Source organism: Rhinopithecus roxellana, chromosome 8 (genome assembly GCF_007565055.1).
Source record: "Rhinopithecus roxellana isolate Shanxi Qingling chromosome 8, ASM756505v1, whole genome shotgun sequence".
Lineage (NCBI taxonomy): Eukaryota > Metazoa > Chordata > Mammalia > Primates > Cercopithecidae > Rhinopithecus > Rhinopithecus roxellana.
This window is the reverse complement of record NC_044556.1, coordinates 130,164,384-130,189,118: the sequence shown is the minus strand read 5'-3', so window position 1 is coordinate 130,189,118 and position 24,735 is coordinate 130,164,384. Positions and strand designations below refer to the sequence as shown.

The 24,735-nt window shown below is 53.1% G+C and overlaps 1 protein-coding gene across 3 annotated transcripts in view; it reads right to left on the bottom strand.

The window, feature by feature from the left end:
- Window positions 1–11,541: 11,541 nt before the first annotated feature.
- The window catches only part of QSOX1 (quiescin sulfhydryl oxidase 1), a 43,973-nt gene continuing 30,779 nt past the window's right edge, over window positions 11,542–24,735 (bottom strand). Inside the window, exons 8-13 of one of the 3 annotated variants that reach the window (XM_030935103.1) lie at window positions 23,673–23,802; window positions 20,217–20,339; window positions 19,326–19,473; window positions 15,508–15,687; window positions 12,788–13,320; window positions 11,542–12,248 (exon numbers count right to left, since the gene is read on the bottom strand). In XM_030935103.1, coding sequence (XP_030790963.1) covers window positions 12,240–12,248; window positions 12,788–13,320; window positions 15,508–15,687; window positions 19,326–19,473; window positions 20,217–20,339; window positions 23,673–23,802 — 1,123 coding nt within the window. In that variant the 3' untranslated portion in view covers window positions 11,542–12,239. Of the gene's footprint in view, window positions 13,321–15,507; window positions 15,688–19,325; window positions 19,474–20,216; window positions 20,340–23,672; window positions 23,803–24,735 lie in introns of all 3 variants that reach the window. The other 2 variants (XM_010375646.2, XM_010375647.2) reach the window with 2 other exon arrangements.

The window sequence follows — 24,735 nt, the reverse complement described above, 5'->3', positions numbered from 1 at the left end:
ACTAAACAATACAAAAAACTAGCCGGGCGAGGTGGCGGGCGCCTGTAGTCCCAGCTACTCGGGAGGCTGAGGCAGGAGAGATCTGGCCAGTGCACTCCAGCTTGGGTGACAGAGCGAGACTCCGTCTCAAAAAAAAAAAGAAAGAAAGAAAAGTTGGGCCGGGCGTGGTGGCTCACGCCTGTAATCCCAACACTTTGGGAGGCCAACGTGGGGGTGGATTACCTGAGATCAAGAGTTCGAGACCAGCCTGGCCAACATGGTGAAACCCCATCTCTACTAAAAATACAAAAATTAGCTGGACGTGGTGGCACACGCCTGTAGTTCAGCTACTCAGGAGGCTGAGGCAGGAGAATCACCTGAACCCGGGAGGTGGAGATTGCAGTGAGCCGAGATTGCACCACTGCATTCCAGCCTGGGTGACAGAGTGAGACTCCATCTCAAAAAAAAAAAAAAAAAAGGAAAGTTGAACTTCCCAAGGTGGCGCGGGTCACCAGCCACAGGGCTGTGGTTTGTAGTGGAAGAGAAAGGAGAAGAGTGTGTGGGGGCCAGCCGGTGGAAGGCATGGTGCTACACTAAGCGGTTTGGCCTTTACCCCATAGGCGAAAGGGAGATTCTAAAAGATTGTGAGCAGGGGCCAGATGACAGGAAAGAGGAGATTTAGTGGGGCTCTCCAGGCAGTGGAGCAGAGGCAAGACGGAGTAGATTCCAGGAGGCAGGGTGGAGAGTCAGCAAAAAGAGGAAGAAAGGCAGGAGAGGCCTCAGAGCAAACAGAACCCATCAGGAAGATGGGAAGAGGCGCTTGCTAGTCCTGGGGAGAGGAAAGGAAATTGAGGGGGCCCAAGAGAGGAAACAGGCTTTGAGAGGAAGACAAGGAGCTTGACTTCAGACACCTGGAGAGTTGAGGCGCCAGAGACGTCCCATGAAAACTAGCAAGTGGCAGCCTAAGATAGAAATGGAGTTCAGAAGTGAGACCAGGAGGAGCTGGAGATTGGAGAGCCAGACAGCGCCACTCTACACTCTGCCTATGCGGTACTGCAAGGTACAGGGTCTGCAAAGTACAGGATTAAGTGAAAAAGACCAGGTGCTGAGTGGAGTTGGTAGTGTGTGTCTTTCCTTGTATTTGCATAGAACAGGCCTATAAGGACACCAGAAAACTGTTTCAGGGAGGGGAGCTAAGTGGCTGGGAGGCAGACAGGGCAGAGACACTCTGTGCCCTTTTGAATATTTTGAATACCTAAACATGCATTACCTATTCAAAACAATTAATGAAATTACATTTTTTTCAAAAACAAAGGATGAGAAAGGACTTTAGGATGCATTAAGGACTTTGAAAACATAGTGGTTTTGCCTTTGAAGAGTGGTACTGAGCCTCTGGGGAAATGCCCTCTATGGAATTCCCCAGGGTTAAGGCAGCACCCTCATTTCTGGTGCTCCTCGGCCATAATGGAGTGGCCAGGACACAATGTCACATCTAATGCCCAGTGCCCAGCACCTCCTGCAGCCAGCTCATGCTGCTCCTAATGGTGCTGTCTACCTAGTTGTCCTTTGTTGCTTAAGTCCAGCCCAATTCCTGGCCCACTGTGACTGGTAAAGAAGGCTTGATGATACTGGTGATAAGAACAGGTATGGAACTCCTGCTATGTATTGGACACTATTAGCCACATCTTTAACCCTATATTATCTTCTCTCTCTCTTCTCTCTTCTCTCTTCTCTCCTCTCTTCTCTCTTCTCTCTTCTCTCTCTCTCTCTCTCTCTCTCTCTCTCTCTCCCCCCCCCCCCACCCAGGCTGGAGTGCAGTGGTGCAATCTCGGCTCTCAGCAACCCAGGTTCAAATGATCCTCCCATCTCAGCCTCCCAAGTAGCTGGGACTACAGGCCTGCACCATCACGCCCGGCTGATTTGTGTATTTTTTTTGTAGAGACACAGTTTGTTGCCCAGACTGGTCTCAAACTCCTGGGCCCAAGTGATCCGCCTGCCTTGGCTTCCCAAAGTGTTGGGATTACAGGTGTGAGCCACAGCCCGGCTACATTATCTTCTTTACAGATGAAGGAAACTCAGGTTCAGAAAAGCCAGTGCCCAAAGTTCCATGACAAGTAAGTATCAGGATTTGAACCTTAGTCTCCTTGACCCTGAAATCACTCTTTTTCCACAATAGCAGCTGCTTCCTAATAATTTGTTATTCACTCATTTAACCTTAATAATCACCTTTGATGCTCAGAGCTCCATGCATAGCACTGAAGGGGTATAAAGATGAATGATGAGTTTTGAGAGATCCACATCCTATAATGTATTTCTGTTCGCTGAAGAGATATTTACTGAACCTCTATTATGTGTGAGGGCCCATGTTAAGCTCAGGGGCTGCAGTGAGAGAGAAGACTGTCCCACCGTCCTGAAGCTTAGAGGAGGTGGAGGAGACAACAGCCAGGCAGCCACACTGCAGTGTGCTAAGCACTCTGATGAAGGCAGCCAAAGGTGCTCCTGCAGCTTGAAGAGGGGTACCTGGCTCAGGCTTGGGAGGCCCAGGGCTTGCTAGAGGGAGTGATGTATCAGCTGAGTCTAAAATAGAGTCAAAACTCAAATGGCTATAGGTCAGGCCCATGAGGTAAATGAATAAAGTAAAGGTCCATTCTTAGGCATAGATGTGCTCTTCCTAAATACCAAAGACATAGCAACATGCTTCACTTCTATACGGATAATGCTCCTTTCCATTTTTTTAAAAATATGGCCCATCCCAGCACGCTGGGAGGCTTAGGTGGGAGGATTGCTTGAACCCAGGAGTTCAAGACCAGCCTGGGCAACATAGGGATACCCCCATCTCTCCAAAAAATAAAAAAAATTAGCCGAGTGTGGTGGCACACACCCGTGGTCCCAGCCACTCAGGAGGCTGAGGTGGGAGGAGTGCTTGAACCTGGGAGGTTGAGGCTGCCGTGAGCTGTGTTTGTGTCACTGCACTTCAGCCTGGGCAACAGAGCAAGAACCTGTCTAAAAGAAACAAGCCAAAAAAAAAAAAAAAACACCCATGCAGTTAGAGACACAGTGCAGGGAAATATTTCCCTCTTCCAAATCAACAGCACAAATGTGATGATAAATGGTAATTGCCCCTTGGCCTTCATATTGGGAAGCAAAAGGCAGAGATGGGGACTATGGCCCTGGGCGAGGAAGGGGGCCCAGCCAACTGTTGCCATGGGAATTGGGCCTATGTGGATATGTCTTCTGACTGGACTTGTAGATTGCTCCCCGTTCTAGTCAATATCTCTGATTATTTCCTTAGGGTAGATTTTGAACAGTAAAATAACTGAACCAAAGGGCATAAACTTTTTAAGGTTGATACATATCGTCATATTATTTTTCAGATATGCTATACAGTATAATTACATTATCACCTTTCCAGTACCAAACTGTACTGCTGCATACTATATAAAAATGCTATTGCACTACTCTTTCACTTCCTTGATTATTGTTCAACAAGTAGAATACCATTTCATATAAGTATTGATCTTCGTATTTCTTTTGTAAGTTGACAGTTCATATTCTTGGCTCATTAAAAGTGTTTAATTATATAGTAATAAATATTTAATAAAGGTAAGAAAATACAGATAAATAAAAAGGAAAACAAACAGCCATAATCCCACCGTGGGCCATTAACCACTATTAATGTTTTGGTGTCTTCATCCCAGTTTTTATCCATGCATTCAATATCCATAAATATATGTATTTTCTTTTTTAAAAAACAAGATCAGTCGGGCGCGGTGGCTCACACCTGTAATCTCAGCACTTTGGGAGGCCAAGGTGGGCGGATCATGAGATCAGGAGTTTGAGACCATCCTGGCTAACACAGTGAAATCCCATCTCTACTAAAAATACAAAAAATTAGCCGGGTGTCGTGGTGGGCACCTATAGTCCCAGCTACTCTGGAGGCTAAGGCAGGAGAATGGCATGAACCCAGGAGGCAGAGCTTGCAGGGAGCTGAGATTGCGCCACTGCACTCCAGCCTGGGCGACAGAACGAGACTCCATCTCAAAGAAAATAAATAAACAAACAAACAAACAAAGATCATACTATACAGAACTGTTTTTGTAACAATATTTTCCATTAACAGTGTGGTGTGAAAATAATTTCAGGTTAAAAATATATACATTCAAATCATTTGTATTTTTTTTATTGTTTAGAGACAGAGTCTCGCTCTGTGAAGTGGAGCGATCATAGGTCATTGCAGCCTTGAGCTTCTGGACTCAAGGAGTCTCTCACCTTGGCCTCCCAAAGTGCTGAGATTACAGGCAGGAGCCAACACACCCAGCCCTCAAATCATTTTTAGATGTTACATTGTATTCCATTGTAATTATGTACCAGAATTTACTCAATATCCCATTTTGGACTTTAGGTTAATCTTATTTTGGTATTATAAATATTTATCATGTAGCAAATCTTAGTAAATATCCTCAATTACTTCCTTAGGATAAATTCCAGAAATAGAATTGCTGGATCAAAGGTTATATATTTTCTTAAGACTTTTTAAAAGTATATTACCTATTACATTACATTATCAATTATCTATTTCCCAAAACTTGTATCAGTTTACACTACCACTAGCAGTATATGAGAGGACTGGGGCGGGGCAGACTGTATTTTCTTAAGATGGCTGCAACAGTATCTCCCATCTCACACAGTGTTCCAGAACTCCATCACACCCCTGTCAAAGGTGGAGCCCAAGGTTGCTCCCCTTGAACCTGTTCAGGCTTTTCTATCTGCATCCTGGGCAAGCTGTTACATCAGCCTCAACCAACAGAGAATCGCAAAAGTCATGCTAGGTGGCTTCCGAGGCTAGCACATGAAAATGCCACCCTGATGGGCCCAGCCACCATGCTGCGAGGAAGTCTGAGCAGCCCATGGAGAGGCCCATGGGGAGAGGACTGGAGGCCCCTCCCACAGCCCCAGCTGAGCTTCCGGGCAACAGCCAACACCAACTTGCCAAATGAACTGCGCCCAGATACATCGCACGGAGCAGCCAGGAGCTGTTTTCTGCAGAGCTCTGATCATGTTACCAATTCATGAGCAAAATGAGTGACTGTTGTTTCAAACCATTAAGTCTGGGAGTGGCTGTCACATAGCAGTAGATAACTGATACATCTCATTTCCCCTCCAGCAACACTAGGTATCATTATCATCATCATCATTTCTTTACCAATAGGTTAGCCAAAAAAATTGCATCTATCATTCAGTCTTAATCATTAGGCCCTTTATTTTCAGTAGGGATTTAGTGCTTTTACTGTTTACAGCAGAAGCTGTTAAAAACCAAAATTATAAAAAATTTAAAAATCTTAACTGGCTTTTATTTATGATTCAGTAATTGGACAGCTCTCAGAACCCAGAACAGGTTCAAAGAACTTCAGGGCAGCAATGTACTCAGAATTTATGGACAGAAAACAGAAGTGGGATATAGAGTTTTTAACTGGATTGCCTTATCTGAATCTACTGGCCACCTACAATTGACTAAAGCTCAGCTGCTGTAATTGACACTTAGCCACCTGCTATATGACTATACTCCTAACTAGTTTCATTTAGCATGAATGACTCCATATTGGTCTACTGGCTACAGCATAGGAGCCTAGGCCAAATCAGTGGCCTCCTACAAATTTTATTTAACGGGCTTTAGTGTCCTTTAATTCTATTTATTTTCCTTCCTATTTTTTGCCTTCCAAAAGAAATATTTTATTACAAACAAAAACATATTTAAGTGAAAGCCAGGACTAGGGCAAGGCTACTGAGGCACTCACTGTCGGGGGCTCTGCACTTGTGGGCCCCTGAGGACAGGTGTCTCCTTAACTTTTGCATCCTGGCACCTCACTTGGCTTGCTCTAGTCCCAGCCCTGACTTAAGTCCATCCTAGTCTTGCTTTCCAAATATAACTGCTATTCACATTTTGGTGTGTATTTTTTTAGACTTTTTCTAGACAAACATTAGCATATATATAACAATAGTAACTTATGTTAATAGAAATATCTCCTTCTTGGACATTTTATCAGGTCAATAAATGCAGACCTAGCTCTTTTTTTTTTTTTTTGAGATGGAGTCTCGCTCTGTTGCCCAGGCTGGAGTGCAGTGGCGCGATCTGGGCTCACTGCAAGCTCTGCCTCCCGGGTTCACGCCATTCTCCTGCCTCATCCTCCCAAGTAGCTGGGACTACAGGCGCCTGCCACCTCGCCAGACTAGATTTTTGTTTTTTTTTTTTTTTTGGTAGAGATGGGGTTTCACCGTGTTGGCCAGGATGGTCTCCATCTCCTGACCTCGTGATCCGCCCGTCTCGGCCTCCCAAAGTGCTGGGATTACAGGCGTGAGCCACCACGCCCGGCCAACCTAGCTCATTCTTAAGATGGTATGTTGCAGAAGAGTCACAGCCCTTTGTCATACTTACAGCATGTATTTTCCCAGCTTTTAAATATGCAGCTTTTCTTTTCCTTTTTCTTTTCTTTTTTTTTTTTTTTTTTTTTGAGATGGAGTCTTGCTCTGTCGCCCAGGTTGGAGTGCAATGGTGCGGTCTCAGCTCACTGCAAGCTCTGCCTCCCAGGTTCAAGTGATTCTCCTACCTCAGCCTCCTGAGTAGTTGGGATTATAGACGTGTGTCACAATGCCTGGGTAATTTTTGCATTTTTAGTAGAGATGGGGGTTTCACCATGTTGGCCAAGCTGGTCTCAAACTCCTGACCTCGTGATCTGCCCGCCTTGGCCTCCCAAAGTGCTGGGATTACAGGCATGAGCCACCGCGCCTGGCCAGCCTTATTTCTTAAAAGTGACGTCAAGTAGATGGATTACTCACATTAGCTGCATTTTCCATTGTTTTCATGCTTTCAAAAACAGTGAAGTATTCAATTATATTTCCCTTTTTTTTTTTTTTTTGCATTAGTTTACTAACCTACTGAGATGTATTTTGGTATATAGTATGAAGGTGAGATCTTACCTGAATTTTCCCCCAAATAATCACTATTCTCAACATCATTTGCTAAGCAATTCCTCCCTCCCCAGGGCAAAACTCTGTGACCATTGGAAACTGGGATGGTTAAGAACTTGATGGGGACATTGCAGAGCAGATTCAAACTAGGTAAAAATTTTAGCCCCTTCCAAATATGAGCTGCTCTTCTGTGGTGGGCAGAGGCTCACAGGCAGACAGAGGTGAAAGGCATCAAAGCATCGCAGCAGGGGAGGGAGGAGGTTTAATAGGCAGCACCTGAAGCCCACTTTCCTATGGAAGAATGTGCAGCCCCAGGAAAAGAGCTTTTGCTCTCTCAGTATAGAGACGACCAAGTCTTGCCAAAGCAGCAGCTGGAGCTACCAGCGCTATCAGGAGGATCTCACCCTAGCCCTAGAGTCTGTAGATGTTCCCCGAGTCCTCCTCACCTACGGTCAATGCCCCCATGGGACTGCCCCTTAACTTTGTTCTCTCACATTGGCAGAGGTCTCCTCCTCTGCCTTGTAACTTCCAGACTCTCTTCCACTGTGACCCAGGCCTGGCCCAACCCCTCCGGGCAGCAGTGAAACCTGGAGTGATGGGGCCAGAGAGACTCGGCTGGCAGGTATGCAGTCCAGCTGAGCCTCGCCGAGGCCACTGGCTCCCACGGCCATTGGTGAGTTACGGGGAATTCTTCTGCAGGGCAGAGGCCAAGGCTGTGAGTGCGGGCCTCCTCTGCAGCAAACAGTGAACTGTGTCACTGAGACCCCAGAAACCGGGGTCCCATGGCCTGGCCCCTCTCTATGGAGAAGACTGTGCTTCTGGGGCCAGGCAGAGGGCAGAGGCCCAGGGTGGGAGAGGAAGGGATGAGAGGGCAACTTCTTTCCCTCTTGGGTGTGAATGACCCTCGAGGGCAGCAGAGAAAGGGAAAGCAAGGGTGAGAGGCCAGGTGTGACACTCAGGAGAAGCCAGGGCTCTGTCCTGCACAATAGCATGCCTGAGGAGGGACAAGGAGTCAGGTATGAAGATTAAATTGCTCTTCTTGAAGCTTGGTTTAGTTCTTAAAGCTAGGGGTGGGAATCTATCGCCCTGCCCAAGGAGCAGCCTTTCCTTTCAGAGGAGGTGGAGGGCGGAGTGAAAGGGGTGTTGAAGGGGAAGAGGAGGGATGCTGTGAAGGATACTGGGCCCACCCTGGAGCTTCCCTGGCACCTGAGGGAGAATGAGGCAGTGATGGGGCTGCAGAGGCCTTTGGGGTGCTCTGCCCAAGACCGTCAGGCTGGTGTGAGCTCGCTCGCCCCTCTCACAGGATATTGATCTTACAGGCTGTGGTTTCCTTTGGCCAAGAATCCTTTTCTCCGGTAAGGCCCTGCAGGAAGAACCTCTCCTCTCCATTCTACATGGAGCTGGCAATACATGGATGGGAATCCCAGGAGAGGGAGAGGAACTTAGCAGGGACCCGGAAACTCTAAGTCTGTAGCCCCCATTTCACAGATTGAGCTGAGCCAAGGTCACACCCAACTGGTTGGTGGCAGGGCTGGGAGAATGAACCTGGTCTCTTGCCCTCCTTCAACAACCAGGCCTAAAAACAAGGACCCGAGACAGGGCACTTTGGCCTCAATGTAGGGAATGGAGAGAGAGCTCTAGAAAAGGTGGATTCTTTCAGGGTGCCCCCGCTCCCTGACACCAACACACAACAGTGGTTAATGCCACTGTTGGAGGGAAGAAGGGTTGGCACCCAGCACCATCACAGTCTTGGGCAAGTCTGGAACAGGACATGAAACAGAATCATATGTGTGAGGTGTAGAGATTGCAGCTCCAGGGTTGAGCAGGGTGGGGTCTGGGGTCAAGTCCTAGATCTACTTCTCACCATTTGGGAGAATAGGGCAAATGTATTTATTTTGGTGAGAGTAAAGGGGATAGGATGTTTCTTAATCTCTTTAAGCCTCAGCTTCTTCATCTTGCGTTGTTGGAGGATTAAATGAGATTTAAATGAGGGCAAAGTTCAATAAATCGTAAACATCAACTCTCCAATAGCATACACATTTCAGGCATTTTAGGAGCCCCATCTCCTATAGGGAAATCTATACTACTGTGGCAGATAGGAGTGGGGAGGAATTTTCCACTCAACACCTCGTTCAACTCTGGACGATGGTACCTGCCGGGATGGCTTGGGGATTGCCACCTGGAGGCACAGCTCCAGGGACACTCTTCACAGAATATCCTGTGGGAACGGCACCCCCCCCCCCCCCCCGCCACCTGCAAGCACAACAGGGCCTCTTGAATTTTCGAGTATTAAGACAGGAGACGACACGACATGAGCAGTGGGCTACCATTATTAAGCACTTATTGTTTGCCCAGCGTGGTACAACAATCTGGTAGGTGGGTAGTTTATCTCCAATGACACATGGGGACAAGGGGATAAGTTATCTTGCTCAAAGTTACATAGCTAGTGAGTGCTGGAAGCTGGATTCAACCCCAGATGTCAGATTCCAGAGTCCATTCTCTTCAAGGCTGGACTTGACCCCCACCCTGACCCAGGGCCCAGATTTGAGGGCTCCCTCTGAGCCCACCTGACTTTCCTCCAGGGTCAAGGCTGGCTGGGTCCCCGGAGCCCTATCCTCCACCCCCATACCCAGAGGACGGGCTGCATCAGGGGTCTTCCTGCCCCCACCCCATACCAAGGCTGCTGGAGAGGAGCCTGGCCCAAGGTGGGGCTGCCCCTCTTGGACCTCCAAGCATGCTGCATGGAGCAGCCCCTCAGAGCTGCAGTCCCTCTATACCTGCCCTGTGGCCCCTCCAGCCTCGATCCCCACCCCTCCCACTTCCTGGCTTCCCATCCTTCAGGTCTCGTAGAAGCCTCCCCAACACCCTCCCTGCTTGGTCTCTATCCTTCAGAGCCCTCATCATAACCTGTCCTTGCCTCTAGAAGGGAAGCCTCACAGCAGCAGGGACCACATCTCTGTTCCAGCTTGTTTCTAGCCCAGTGCAGCACTGTGAAGATCCTTAATAACATTTTTTAAAAGTTTGTATTAGAATTTCTTGAATTTTATTTTTCTTTGCTGACTTGGCAAGTGCTTTCTCCTCTGCCCATAACCCTTGCTCCTCCTTATTTCCTTGCTAACACCTACTCATCTTTCAAAGCTCCATGCCACTGTCTCCTTGAGGAAATTGTTCCTGAGCCCCCAGTAGGTTAACACACCAGACAGGCGAGATTCTCTGTCCTGCCCCAGACAAGGAGCCTTTGCTTTGCAGGGCTCCCCTTGGGACCCTCTCTTGCCAGGGGAGCCTCTAGAGAAGCCTTCTAGAAGGGCATTCCAGACTCAGCAGGCCCCAGCTCCCAGCCTGACAGACTGGGTGGGGGAGGGCCCAGCTGGCGGGCGAGGCTAGTTTGTCGATGCTGTGGAGAGCCCTAGGGAAATCAAGGTGAAAGGCAGCCGTGCTGCTAAGGAGGCCCACCCGTTTATCAACCAGCGGGGCTGGGGCCCGGCGAAAAGAGGCTCGGCTGCCAGAGGCAGCTGTGAGGTGGGAGGTCCACACCACTTCGTGGGCCTGGAGAGTGGGCTACACACTGTGCTGCCCGGGTTGCTGTGACAGCGTTTCCAACCTAGAATCCACCTAATTCTAGGTGACTGAGTTTGGCTTTAGAAATAAGGTCACTGGAGCCACAGGACTTGCTGACAGAAATCCCCCGCACTTGGCATTGGGCAGGGAGCCCTTAGGGGGTGAGGGACAGGCTTATTCAGTGGCCTTGGTCCAGTGGGCACACAGGGCACCGGCCCTGGGAGCCTCTGTCTCCCTCCTGCAGGCCAGGGTTGCCTCCTGATCGTGGGTTCCCGTCTGTCTCTCAGGCCCCCAGTCAGGGCCAGCCCAGGGGAGCAGGAGGTGCAGAGCACAACCAGGAGGATGGAGCCAGTGGGTGCCTGGAGCAGGGGCACAAAGAGGGAATCCACCCCAGGAGCCCAGCAAGGCACTGCAACTAAAGGGGTCCAGGGAAACATGCAGGGAGACTGCCGTCCCTCCCCCTCCCCAGCTGCCCCATAGCGGGAGCGGCCTTGGCATCCCACCCACCTGCTCCACATAGCGCCCAGGCCATCTGAGCAGAGTGAAGATGTCAAAGAGAAAACCTCAAATCGGATTGAGGCTCCTGCTCCCCCTTAATGAGGTTCATTATCTGCGGCTCTGATCCTTGTAAAACCCAGCAGGCCGGATTAGGGGCAGGCTCTCTAATCCTGGCTGACTCCTCCCCACCGAGTGGCCAGCCCTGCAGCTCTGACAAACAAGCCCTTCCTTCCTGGAGGAGCTGGAAGTAGGCAGGTGCAGACAGGCTCCTCCCTCGCCGGCCCAGGGCGTTGAGGCAGGAGCTCTCAGGGAGGATTGGGGCAGCAGGTGGCAAGGCTGCACATCCAGAGGCCTGTCCCCGTGCATGAGGAGGCCGTGGAGTCTGGGTGCAGACAGCTCTATGGGCAGTCTGTGGCCAGGAGCCATGTGTGCTGAAGGACATCGAGTCTGGCTGCATTCCAGGTGGGGCTGGTCTCCGTACACTCTGTCCAGACCTGGACACTAGGTCTCCAAAATAGCAAGTTAAAGAACACACCAATGCTTGCCTTAACAAAAATAATTTATTCCACACGCCTCCCAAGCAGTGGGTAGCGTGGGAATCAAGCATGTGTAAGGCACTGCCCCCTCCCTCAGACCCTTCTAACTTCTGCACACTGGAAGGTGAAACCTGGAGAGAGAAGACACTCCCTCCCTAGCTTCTACCCAGCAACCTCCAAAGATGAACATTTATCTTAGAGACCAAAATAAAAAAGGACAAAAGACCAGGCTCAGAGGGGGCAGAGCTCAACGGGCAGAAGCGAAAGCCCCCATCTTCTCCTGCAGCTAAGCCAGGGCCAAGGCACTAGAGACCCACATCCTTCCCATGCCACCAACTCATCAGGCCCCGCCAAGCAAGCCACTCACCCTACAGCCCAGCAACCATGAAGCCATGCCTCACCTGGGAGACCAGCACGACTTCCAGAAGCTTCTAAACCCCACCCTGAAGCCAAACCCCACCCAGGAGGTCTGAGGAGCTGGAGGCTGGCCAGGCACAGAGGGCTCGGGGTGGTCCTTCCTCCCAGGGTGCAAGGCTTCTTCATTGTCCGGAAGGGAGCAGGGTGGGCGGAGCCCAGCAGCTAGTGAGGAGTTCCATTCCAGCCCACCCAGCTCGGGGCACCCTCCTCTGGCTTCACTTGCCCCAATTTAGGGCCAAGACCAAGCAGGAGAGACTGAGGCTCCAGTGAGAATGAGGCAGGACTTCAAATAAGCTGAAAAACAGGAATGTGGTGCTGAGAGGCCAGGGACTGAGCTGCCCTTCGCCTGCTGCCCGGGGCTGCCCTCCCTGCGCAGCAGGGGAACCTGGACCCTGCTCCTGTCTTTTGTGTCAAAGGAGCTCTCTGTCCTAGCAGCCCCAAGAAGCTTCACTGGAGCAACTGGTTTTCCTGAATTTCCCACACTTCTAGGCCAGACAAGGAGCAAGGGGTGGGAGGGGAGGGAACGGGGTCACGGGGCTCGAGGAGCCTAACAGATGGCAGCTCCCTCTCCCGCCTCCTCCCCAGGTGGTTCAGGCTGCAGGGTGGCCAACATGGCCCTTCAGGGCCCTTATCTTGGCCCGGAAGTAGGTGTACATGGCCAGCAGGCCCATGAAGGACAGGGAGTAGAGCCCCACACAGAGGCTGATGTCCAGGTGGGAGAAGCCCCCTCCCAGCACCTGCAGCCACTGGCCTCGGCCCCGCCCAGCTCGGGCCTCCAGCTGGCCCTCAGGGATGTCGACCAGCTGCTTGGAGCTGCGGCCCACGCGCCTGACCTCCGAAGGGCCCCAGAGGTGGTTCTTCTCAGCCCGGGACTCGGCCAGCAATGCAGCCCCTGTGTCTCGCTTGCTCAAGTGCCACTGCCCACGTGGCTGCTCCCGCTCCTTCCTCTGAAGCTCTGCCATGTGCTCAGGAGGCTCCTGGCCTGGTGCAGCTCCGAGGCCAGGGCGCAGCTTCGGGGGGCGACTTGCCTCAGGTCTCTCCACTGGCACATCTGGAGTGGTGTTTGCGGGGGACTTCATCATCTCAGGCTTCCCAGGGTCCAGAGTTGAATTCCGGCCTTCCAGCTCCAGGGATCCCATGGCCAGCTCTGGGGCGGCTGCCACATTCTGCGCCTCCCTCCGGGCGGCTGACCCAGCTGCAGGGAAGTCCAGGATGATGTTGCTGGGGGAGAAGTGGGCCTTGAGGAAGCGAAGGGTGGCTTCCACGTCCCACACGGGCACATCCAGGCGTTCATTGTGGCAGGCAGAACAAAGTTCACGGGGCGGCCACTGCACCTTGGGGAACTGGGGGTCCTCGCTGGGGGCACCTACAGAGGGAAGCAAACATAGGCTGGTGGTGACATCAGTCCCACCCAAAAGCCCAGACCACACTCCTCCACTCAGAACGGCAGCTTCCTCGTCTGCAGAAAGGGCTTGCCACTGCCCTCCCAGACAATGGGAAATGAGGAAATACAGATGACAAGCACTAGCCCACAGTGGGACCTCAACAGATGGCAGCCTGGAGGAGGCGGATCCACCTACCCCTCAGCCCCGGCCCTCCCTGGTCTTCCGGGGAAGCATGAAGAGCGCCATCTCAGTCACTTCCCACTGTTGGCCAGACCCACTGTCCTGCTTTGTGGACTTTACAACCAGCTTGTATCCCAGAACCAGACATGGAAAAGGGCAAAAATACTCATTGTTTTTTTTTTTTTTTTTGAGACGGAGTCTCGCTCTGTCGCCCAGGCTGGAGCGCAGTGGCACGATCTCAGCTCACTGCAAGCTCCGCCTCCCGGGTTTACACCATTCTCCTGCCTCAGCCTCCAGAGTAGCTAGGACTACAGGCGCCTGCCACCACGACCAGCTAGTTTTTTTAATATTTTTTAGTAGAGACGGGGTTTCACCGTGTTAGCCAGGATGGTCTTGATCTCCTGACCTCGTGATCCGCCCGTCTCGGCCTCCCAAAGTGCTGGGATTACAGGCTTGAGCCACCGCGCCTGGCCAAGAATACTCACTTTAATCTGTTTTGCAGTCTTTGGTTGGTCGGCTCATGTTTGTCTTTTTTTGCCTTTTTCCTACATTTTCCAAATTACAAACTGCGCAAATAGGTTACTTTGTCAATTCAACAGAAAATGTGTTTTAGAGCAAGAGTCAGCCGCTCATGGCAATCCTTGCCTTTACCCAGCAGCAGCCCTCTGGGGTAGGGGTGGGCTCCAAGGGGTAGTTTGGGGGAGACCTGAGGGGTACTTGGAAGAGTCAGGATGCTGCTGGGGCTGCAGGCTGTTGGTACCCCAGATGGGGCCAGCCCTCTAGGCAACCTCTGGATGAGTCCCAGAGGGTGGGCCATGGCCACCAGCCCCTCACGCAGTGTTGCCCAGGGAATGCATCAGCCCATCCCTTCTGTAGAAGCACCTCTCCTAAAGGTTTTAATAGGGGGACAAGTTGTTGACTACAAGGAAGCAGGAGCAGCAGCAGCAGCAAGTGGCAAGCAAGTCAGAATGGTTATTTTGGGGAGGTGCAACAAGCAGAGTGGAGGGTCCAGTCATGAGTCATAGTGATCAGGCCTTGTGGAGGGGGCTCTCAGCTTGTGCCTGGTAATTCTCAGTTTCTTCTGAAAGGACCCCATCAGAGAGGGGAGGGAACCACCCTGCTTCTGGCCCCTCAGGGAGAGGGCCCAGCTCCTGGCCCTCCAGCAGCAGCTGGGAGCCTGATGAGGTCAAGGGGCTGAAGGGTCAAATGGAGCATTTGGTGGCAGGGGTGGGGTGGGGCAGGGGGAAGGAGAAGATAGGCACGTGTCTTCCTTTCAAAGTTAGATAGGAGGCCCCAGGAGGCCACAACCAAGTGCCTGCGCCTGCACCACCACCTGCTCCATTCAGCTCCTTTAACCTCGGCTCCGCCCTGGTCTCCCGCCCCTGGGAGGCTGTCACAGCCACGTGCACCACTCTCTCCCGACACACAGGCTGCCTCCTGTCCACAGATGGCTCCTTCCCCACCCAGCTCCCTGGAGTTTAATGTGTTTGCCTGTTAGAGCCATCAGACTCCTGCGCGGAAGGAAAAGGAAGCACCGTAATGAGGGAACGCAGAGGGCAAGGCTCCCTCCTGGAGCCGGTACCTGGTATTTCCAGGAAGGACCTGGTCTCCTCCAGCCCCTTCTCTCATCAGACCCTTCCCAGGGAGAGAGAACCCCAGCTCCCTCCACCCTAGCAGTTTGAGTAAGGGGCCAACAGCCAGAAGGCAGAGCAGGGGAGGCGGGAGAGGGACCCCAGCAGGCTAGAGAGGGGCCCTAGAGCAGGGAAAGTGAGCAACGGCATGGGAAGACCAGGGTCTTACAGTGTTAAAGCCTTGGTTTCCTCATCTCGAAAATGGGGCTGATGATACTGGCACTGGTTAACAGGGCTGGGCTGTGACTGAGGGGACAATGAGCGTCCCTTCCCCAACTTTTGGCCTAAGACTCCAACGTATCCTCACCCTGTCGTCTCCCACAGGTGACTCCAGCCTTAGGGATGGCCCTTCCTTACCTGCAAGGCGAGCGTTGACCCTGTTGTGGCTAGACCAGAGCCAGAGGACAGCGGCGTTGGGACTCCCCACCCGGTGCATGGAGGCAGCAGCCATCTGCTCAAAGTGGCCAGCGCAGTCTCGGCAGCCAAAGAAGTAGTGCACATAGCCTCGGATGGCTGGGAGGACCTCCTGGGCCTTGGCTACAGGGGAGAGGAGACGCCATGCACCAGCCCTTCAGGCTGCCAGTCCCACAGCCGTTGCCTCCCCAAGCCACCCTGCTGTCCCCCACCCTGCTGTGGCCACCCCTGCACAGGTGCCACACACCCCAGCCTATGCCAGCAGAGGCCCAGTGTCCCCTTGTCTACTTCTCTACCTGCCAGGGTCACTTTACAGGAGACCCCATCCCCCTTAAACTCCTAAACCTGGATCCCCTTCCCTGCCACTCACCTGGGCGCTTGTCACTCACACCCAGGATAAAGTCCACACTCTTTGGCAGGACACTCGGGCTCTTTGTGACACTGGTGGGAGAGGCCAGCAGGGGCCACAGGGCCACGCCCTAGCCCCAGGCCCCTCCTCCCTGCCCACTCATGCTGCCTGTCTGACTTGCTTCCACCATGCCTCACCTCCCTCTGGCTTGGACCTGGCCTGCGCATGCCGTAATCTGTCTCCCTCTCTCCTCGCTTTCCCCTTCCACTCCCCCCACCCCGCCCACCCACTGGGCCCTCTGGACTGGCATGAGCAAAGGCCTGTTAACCAGCCCCACTTTCTTGCTCTAACTGAAACCAGGCTCCCCGCCGAAGACACCACTCCTACTCAAACATGCCCCTCCTAAGTCCTTCACCCTCAGGCTCCAGGGCTGCTGGTGCCTGCCTCCAAGCTCACTCCTTCCTACCGCAAACCTCCCCGGCCTTTAGAAGCCAATCTCCCGCTTTTACCCCTCCATGCAGCAGGACATTGACACCCTTACTCTTTTGTCACTCCTGGCAAGGTGAGACCCACAGCAGTCCATGCCTGCCTCTCTCTCTCCTCTGCCTTCTCAGCTTGGTCTTCCGCATCCAGCACAGGTGCCCACCTCCCCACCACAAGGCCTCACTACACGGCCCCGGCAGTCTCAGCCTCTGTCTCCGCTGCTGTTCGGGCTGCCCCACTCCTCACCTCCTCCAGGATTTCACTCTCGTTAATGTTTTCTTTCTTTACTGTGTCATCCATTTCTCCCCTGATAAGGGATCATTCCAACTGGGGAAAAGGATGATCATAAAGAAGTTCCCTCTAACCCAGTCACACCCCAGTTCCTGCTCACTATCTCCAGAATTTTGCCTCCTGGTCTCTCTTCAGCCAAATCCAACCAGGCCATTACCTCCACTACGCCACTGACACAGCCCTTGCTAGAGATGTCCTCATCTTGCGCCACCTCCAGCAGCCCTGGCCCCAATGACTACACCTCTGTTTGAAACACTGGACTCTGGGCCCCCCTGAAATCACCATGGCCTCTTCCTTTCAGCCTCCTTTGCTGGCGGTTTGATGCTCAGGGCTCAGTCCTCAGCACTCTTCTCTACCTCCCTACTAGGGAGCTCATCCAGTCCCATGGCTTGAGCTCTGATGCTACTAACGACTAAAAGCTGATCTCTCTATCCCAGACCTCTCCCTGGAACTCCAGACTCAGCTGTGCACACCTCCATTGGGAGGTCTATTGACACAAAGTGGGCCATTGATTCCACCCTCCCACCTCGAGCCCCTGACTCCTCAGCTTACAGGACCGTCATCCACCAGAGGCTCAGGCCCCACAACCCGGGAGTCCACCTGAGTCCTGCTTCCCACATACCCTTCCTCCAATCTATCAGTAAGTCCCTCAGCTCTGCCTTTAATATATCCCCAAATCTGACCACTTCCTCCAGGAACACACTGACAACCCTAGTCCAGGCCCCACCACCACTGCTGGGCGAGCTCCGCAGCTCCCTCCTCGGCCGCCCTGCCTCCCCCTGCCCCACAGGGGCCCATCCTCCACCTTTCTAAAGTGTCAACCGTCTGTACTTCCGTTACTCTCCAGTGGCTTCTCAAAATGCCAACACCAACCTCCAAACCCTGCCCTCACCAAGGCCTCTGAGCCCTTGAGTGCTCACCTCTATCCCCGGCCTCTCTCTGCAGCCTTGCCTCCCTCCCTCCGGTCACAGCAGCCTTCTTTCGGTGCTGCCCACACACCAGGCTTGTCCTCTGCACCTGCTGCTCCCTGGCCTGTGCTATGGGCCCAATTATGTCCCTCCAAATTCCTACATTGAAGCCCTAATCCCCAACCTCTCAGAATGTGGCTGTATTTGGAGACAGGGTCTTTAAAGAGGTAATGAAGGTAAAATGAGGTCATTTGGGTGGGTCTTAATCCAACAGGACTGGTGTCCTTGCAGGAAGAGGAATTTGGACATGGATTGGGAGAGGGACAACTGCATGGAGACACAGGGAGATGATGACCGCCGCCCAGCCAAGGAGAGAGGCTTGAAGAAACCAGCCCCGAGACCTCTGCCTTGCACTTCAGTCTCCAGAACTGAGACAACAAACGTCTACTTTCTGAGCCCTAGCCTGACATTCGTCAGCACAGTCCAAGGACACCAATACAGCCTGGGAGGCTCTCTTCCCAGATGTCCCACACTGCCTCCTTCTCTCCACCTGGGTTCCAGCACCGGGCCCTCCACAGGGAAGCCTTCCCCAGACCCCTCTTCAGACAGCACCCGCTCCGGCACTGCTGTGCTTTGTCTTCCTCTGCGTTCGTCATCATGGCTGAAACCATCCCTCTGTGTCCGTCTCCTGCCACTCAGATACTGGCCCTGGGGGGACAGGGACCTGTCCCATATGCTGCTGTGTCCCCAGCACCTGCAGTGCCACACGGCATGGTGGAGAGGCTCCATACACACTGGCTTCCCACACCACTGTCTGGCAGTTCCTCTGATTCGTGGGGCTCTGCACAGGCTGCTCCCTCTGCTGGGATGCTCCATTCGTGGCAGAATCCCTACTCACCCATCACCCCTCAACTCATCCCGTGAGGCCTGGGGCCCCTTCCCAATGGCGTCGAGCCCACCCTCTCTTCACCCCCACATCCTTCTCTCTGCCATGGCCCCAGCCCTGGTGCACTGCAGGCCTCTCTGTCCCCGAGCCTCACACTAGAGGTCCACCAAGAGCAGGCACTGTCACCCTTTTCACCCATGTATCTATCCTCCAAGCCAAGTCACAGCCTGATATAAACCTGATTTCCTGAATCAGTGTGGATGTGTAGATTGAATTGGATGTGCATCCTTTCAGTCTTCAAAAGCAGGTGTGGGGCAGCGTGGCCAGAGAGGATGGTGGTGCAGTTTGTGGACAATACGAGGCAGTGGGGGAAATGTGTTTCCCCAACTTCCCCCAGGAAATTGTTTTCCAGTGGGAAGCGCAATAAAATTGCTCAAAGTGCCTGCTATGTGTCAGCTATGTAAACTGTGAAATACACGTTTCTTTCTTTGTTAAGAGTATAAAAAAACAGAATCACAAATTTTTCATGAAGACTGAAAGCAAAGCAAACTATAAGCCCGGAGAAAGCCAAGGAGAGGCCTCAGCCCCAGAGCTTCTGGGGCTGAGGATAGGACTGGGTGAATTCCCAAAGTCTGTTCCCTCCTGGGATCGGTGCTATTCTGGCCATGTGGGGCTACCTGCAGATACAGCAGTCCTGCCGGAGGCCCAAGACTGACTCTCCCCATCCTCTGGCAGTCGGGAGCCAGTGGGGCAATTCAAGGGAGATGCCCTGCTCCCTCTCCCCTTGGAGGGTCGAACAGAGCAGGATCGGAGGCACAGTGGGGTGAACAGACCCTGGACGTACCTGCTTCCTGTGAGTGATCTACATTTTGCTGAGCTGCCTGCACAGTCAAGAAGTGGAAGAGGACCCACAGGGAGCAGGGAAAGCCCCGGAAATGTGGCTCACTCCCCTGGCAGCCAATCCAGTTCACCTTCTTGGCAAGAACAGCACCCTAAGGGACACACGAGTGTGAGTGCACATATGGAGAACGAAAAGGATGCGAGAGGCAGAGAGAGAAGCTTCTAGGAGACAGAGCCCTAAGACAAATGAGGTCCCTCAGTCTATCACCTCAAAGGTGGCATTTCTCTTTTACCAGCTCCACCCACTGAAGCAGCAGCAGACCTAAAAAGCTGTGACCCAGATCAAGTTGCATTCTGTTCTAGCCTCACCTTCCCCAGCAGTAAAACAAGGGGGTTATTTCTGAGGTCCCTTCGAGATTTGACACCCTATAAGTCTATTAGGATTTACACCTCTGCTGGCTGCAGTGACCCACTTTTGCAAACAGCAGCATGAGCAGGAGCCCAGAAGGTGCCCTGGAGAGGGCCAGGAAGGCCATGCTGAGCAGCAACCCACGCTAAGAGGCAGCACAGGTGTCTCACCAAGTTTTCATCCCAGCCCAAACACTTACTGGCTGCGTGATCCCAGACAAGTTGCTTAACCTCTTCAAAGTACTGTTTCTTCATCTGCTAAATGGGGAGAATATCTACCTTCCACTAACGTTATGAGGATTAAATGAGATGTGTGCATAGACAGCTCAATCAATAGTCATTTATTAATTATTAATGGAAGGACCCAACCAAGATCACTGACTCCCTGGTGCAAACTGGCGAAGGAGGTTGGAGATAACAGGGTTAACCCCTTGCACTCTCATAAATATGAAAGATGGAGAGATCTTTATTTGCTTCCCATACTCACCTCTTTCCTGTCATCCAGGGCAGTTTTAAAGAAACTGTAGGGAATTTTATTTCTCTTCTGCCTCTTGAGCCATTCATTCACGGAGTGCAGGAAGTTCTGGACTAAGGGCCGGCCAGGGAAATACTGTGGGGAGGAACAAGCGGAAGCTGGAGAGTGGAAAGCAATTCCCCAAGTTCCCCGTCCTGCAGATGGTAGGAAGCTATGCAGAAGCAGGCTGGAGGGGCGGGGGGGGCGCGGGGGGGAGTGGGGGGGATTGTGGAAAGTTCCAAAACCACCAGGAAAACATTCTAACTAAGACACAAATGTGACTTCTGTACTACCTTTGCTCTGGGACACCTGGTAAGGCTAGAAGATGGGGAAGGGAAGGTGCTAAGTGGGGTGGGGTCCTGGAAGTCTCCCTCTCTCACCCCTCAGGCTCCTGTGCAGCATCCCCCAACCATGTGCCACCACTGGGAGGAAGGCTGGAGCACTTGTGCCCCTTGCCAGGGCTGCTGGGAGCCCTGGGCCACACAGTCCTGTCTTTGGGTGGTCCTTAGATAGAGCTGACTTGCCAACTGACTGGCCAGCTGGGTTAGGTGGGCACGAGACCTTTCATTTGGATTCCATGGGCTGCCAATGAGGACCAGCCAGGCCAGGGGCTCAAAGCCAAGATCCAGATCTTGATGGTAACTCCCAGTGGTCTCTGAGGAGCATGAAAAGCTACTCTGACAATAAGTCAACTCAAATCTGATTAGTATCAGCACTTTAAAACCACAAGGACTCCCGGGAGGAGGATGTATGTGTGTATGTGTGTATGTGTGTGTGTGTGCGTGCACATGCACAGCACAAGGGGAGGAGGGCAGGAGAAAGAGGGGCGCAGTAGCGAGCTGGTCAGATAAAACCACAAGGCTGGCTGAGGGGATGAGGACCCTGAGAAACTCACAGCGAAGACAAACATTTGAGAGAAGGGTACTGGAGATATGAATGGTAACTAAACAGGAAAACCTGCTAACAGATCCATTCCTCTGAGAAAGCCATTAAATAGTCCTATCAAACGTTGGGCTGGACACCTTCCCCCAGAGTGAGAAGTGGCCGGAAAAGACCATGCTTTGACACGCGCCCTCCTGGTGAGCCCACGCGGGCCTCTGGGACTCACACACAAATTTACAGCTTGAAGTCAGCACTTCTCACTGACCTTCGCCATCATCCCAACTTGGAAACTTCCCCTTCTAAGGCGACAGTGCCAGAAGGAAGGATGAATTAAGGAGCTCTGGACAACTGGGAGCAAAGAAACTCTGGCGCCCACACGCCACCCAGTGGCCGCTCCCGCCAGCTGCTCACAGGAGGGAGCACGGGCCGGGAGAGGCAGGGTAGGAGGGCACAGCCAGGACATGTAGAGGGCCTCCTGACTGACCGGGCACCTGCAGGGCTGGCAGCTCGCCAAGGGGAGCCAGCAGAGTGTGCGCTCGCATCCTTAGGTGTTAGGGCCTGCGAGCACCGGGCACTCGGTGGTAATGGGCATGGGCTGGATGCGAGTGGGTGTGGCTCCCTGCCCAGCCCCTCACCAGCTGGAGGACTCTGGCAAGGTGCTTTAGCTCTCTGGGGCTTTGTTTCACCTTCTATGAAACGGAGATCACACTAGAAGCCTGTGGAGTCTGCTCTGAGAAACCAGATGAGGAGCTAATATACAAAGAACACTGCAGGCACTGGCAGGGCTGAGGAAGCGGTAGCTGCTAGGATACTACTCTTCAGGAAGAAGCTACCCAAGCACGGCAAGGACCAGAATACTCCACGGACCCCAGGGGATGTGCGGGCAAAACCCAAACAGAGGGTCTCCAGGCCTGTGCCCCAGGTGCCTCCACTGCTACTGCTGGGCATCCCCGGCTCCCTCTGTCCTACACCCCACTGCCAGCCCTGCCCTCTCTGAGGCCCTACAGGCATCTTCATCTCAGGCTCATTCCCAGCCCTTGCTGAAGGCGGAGACTCAGCAAGCACGGAGAGGGTGATGCTTAAGCCTCTACCCAGCTCAGGGACCTGTATCTCATTCTTCCCCCCATACTGGCTGCAAACAGCCCCACTGGGGACAAAGAAAGTAGCAGGTTTGAGCACCGCTGAGAGATGCGAGCGGTATACAAGCCGATCTTACTGGGGTGACTCCTTTGGAGGGTACCGGACTAGGGTGGTGGGGTGTCTGAGGCATGCCGGGAAAGCATGCTGGGGGCTCTCCCTCATGGGTCAGGAGGAGGGACCGTACATGGGACCGTTCTGGACTTTTCCCCTCTGAGTCTCTAGGCTGACAACCCCAGGTCTCTGCACTGTGAAGACCAAACAGCTCTCAGCCTTGGAGGAAAGGTCTTTATTATGGCAATGGACTGAAGAACAAGGCTCCTTCTGCATGGGACTTCTGTGAGGGGCCAATGACTGTCCTACCTTAGGCTGAAACGTCCCTGTCAGGCCCTCTGTGTCACCATGCATGCATGTAACCAAGCCAGGGGGTCAGGACAAGGAGGTGGAAAGAAGAGATCGGGCTGGCAGAAAGTTCCCAAGGAGAGGCATAAATTACCCTGAGGGCAGCCCCAGCTTCCTGCAGACCCGCACTGAGGAGGGCGGGCTCAGATCCGGGCCCCAGGGCCAAGGGAGGCTGAGCCCACAGCCAAACCCGAAGCGCCCACAGCCACATCTGACTCAGCAGTACTGAGCAGCAGAGTCCCGGGTTTCCAGCAGGGATGCGCCGGCCAGGATCTGGAACCAAAGGGAAGGGGGCAGAGAGGGAGTGGCACCCACCTCTCACCTTCAGAGAGGAAGGAGTACAGGCTCAAGGCCTGACTAGAACACCTCCGGGCTGGCAGAATGAAGGCATGGCACTTGAGCTCCCTGGGCCTCTTAAATCGGGGTGGACAAAATAAACCACCCACCTCACAAAGTAGTTAAGAGGATTAAATCCTAGACAAACATCAGGTCCTCAATAAATAGGAATTACCCTTTGTGGAGTAGCCGGGCAAACTATAAAGGAATAAGGAAGGCATGGCCAGGGCCAGAGATTGGGTCAGACTGGGAGGAAAGCAAGGAGTATCAGAAGAGCATCCTCTCCTTCGCTAGGGTGTCCTTGGGGTCCTGCTTTTCCACTGACCACGGCAAGGGGTGGGAAGCCACACTGGGGCTCTGACTGAGGACTCAGGCAGGCAGAGCCACAGTTGCCGAATCAGCTGGAAATATCCCCAGGTGGGAAGCACGGGCCCTGTGTCCCACCCACACTGCTGCATGCGGCAGGGTTGTCCTTGGCACTGTGCGACTGGTGTGGGGTATGGCTGAGGCTGGAGGGTAGCAACTATGGTGGACAGGGAGAGCTGTGGGTCCAGGTGTCCAGCCAGACCATGGGCTTCTGGAGGGAGGGGCTGATGGGGTGCCCAGCTTACAGGAATGCACACTGACCATCTGTGGAATTGCACAGACAAGGGAGGCCATGGCCCTGCTCACCTTGGCCAGCACTGCCACAAACTTTTTCAGGGCCACCAGACGCTGCCCTTCCAGGACCGGGAACCTGCCCACTTCTATCCGCAGGATGTAGTGCAGTGCAGATTCCAGGTCAGCCATGTAGATCTTGGAGCTGAGGACCCAGAGGGAGGGAGAGAGAGAAAGGGGTATTAACCATGGTGCAGGGGCTGCAAGGAGCATCCAGGGCTAAAGGGAGAGAAGAGGAGGGGTACTGCTGATGGTCACAGTCTTGTAAGTTACCACTGGTTTCTGCCAGAAATGTGCTGTGTGACCTTGGGTAAATAACCTAATTTTTCTGAGCCTCAATTCCTCCTCTGTAAGATATGAATAACAACACATTGCTCACAGGTAAGCTGCTGAGAAGATCAAATAAAAACACAAATGTAAAAAACTCTCAGCAGCTCCTGGCAGGGAGTAGGAGTTTTCTCTCTACAAGCCCACAGCCAGCCCCTCCCGCAACTCACTCCTCAGGACAGCTCTGAGCCAAGCCCACTAGACACAATCAGACCAGCAGGTTCAAACACATGACATGGTCTGGAAAAACTGGGCCCTCTCTGAAAGTCCAGGGTTTAGCTGCCCACCAAGGCTGGGAAATGGGGGCTGGGGGCACTGGGGGCAGCAGGGAAAGCAGGGCCTGTGTTTCTTTCAGGGCTGATGTGCTCACAGCTGCTAGACCTCACGTCTCAGATGGGCCCATCTCGCACCTCTCCGCAGCCCTCAGGGAAGGGACAGAGGCTCCATGCTGGCTGCTCTGCCCCGGGCCCATCATGCTGGGGTCCAGGCTCAGGGTTCAGATGGCAGGGGCCAGGAAAGTTGGCTGCCTCTTCCCCTGTCTCTTGAGACCTGGGTTCTGGCCTCAGTTTGACCGTGAGCTAGTTCTGTGAGCTTGGGCAACTCAGTTGACTTTCCTGGGCCTCAGTCACCTCACCTGTAAAACACATGACTCGCTCCTGCCCCTGCTACCTCCTGAGGTTGGAAAGAGCCAATAAGGTCAACTAACGGCGTACGCACTGTGGCTGCCTATGCTCTCCCTCAGGGCAAGGTC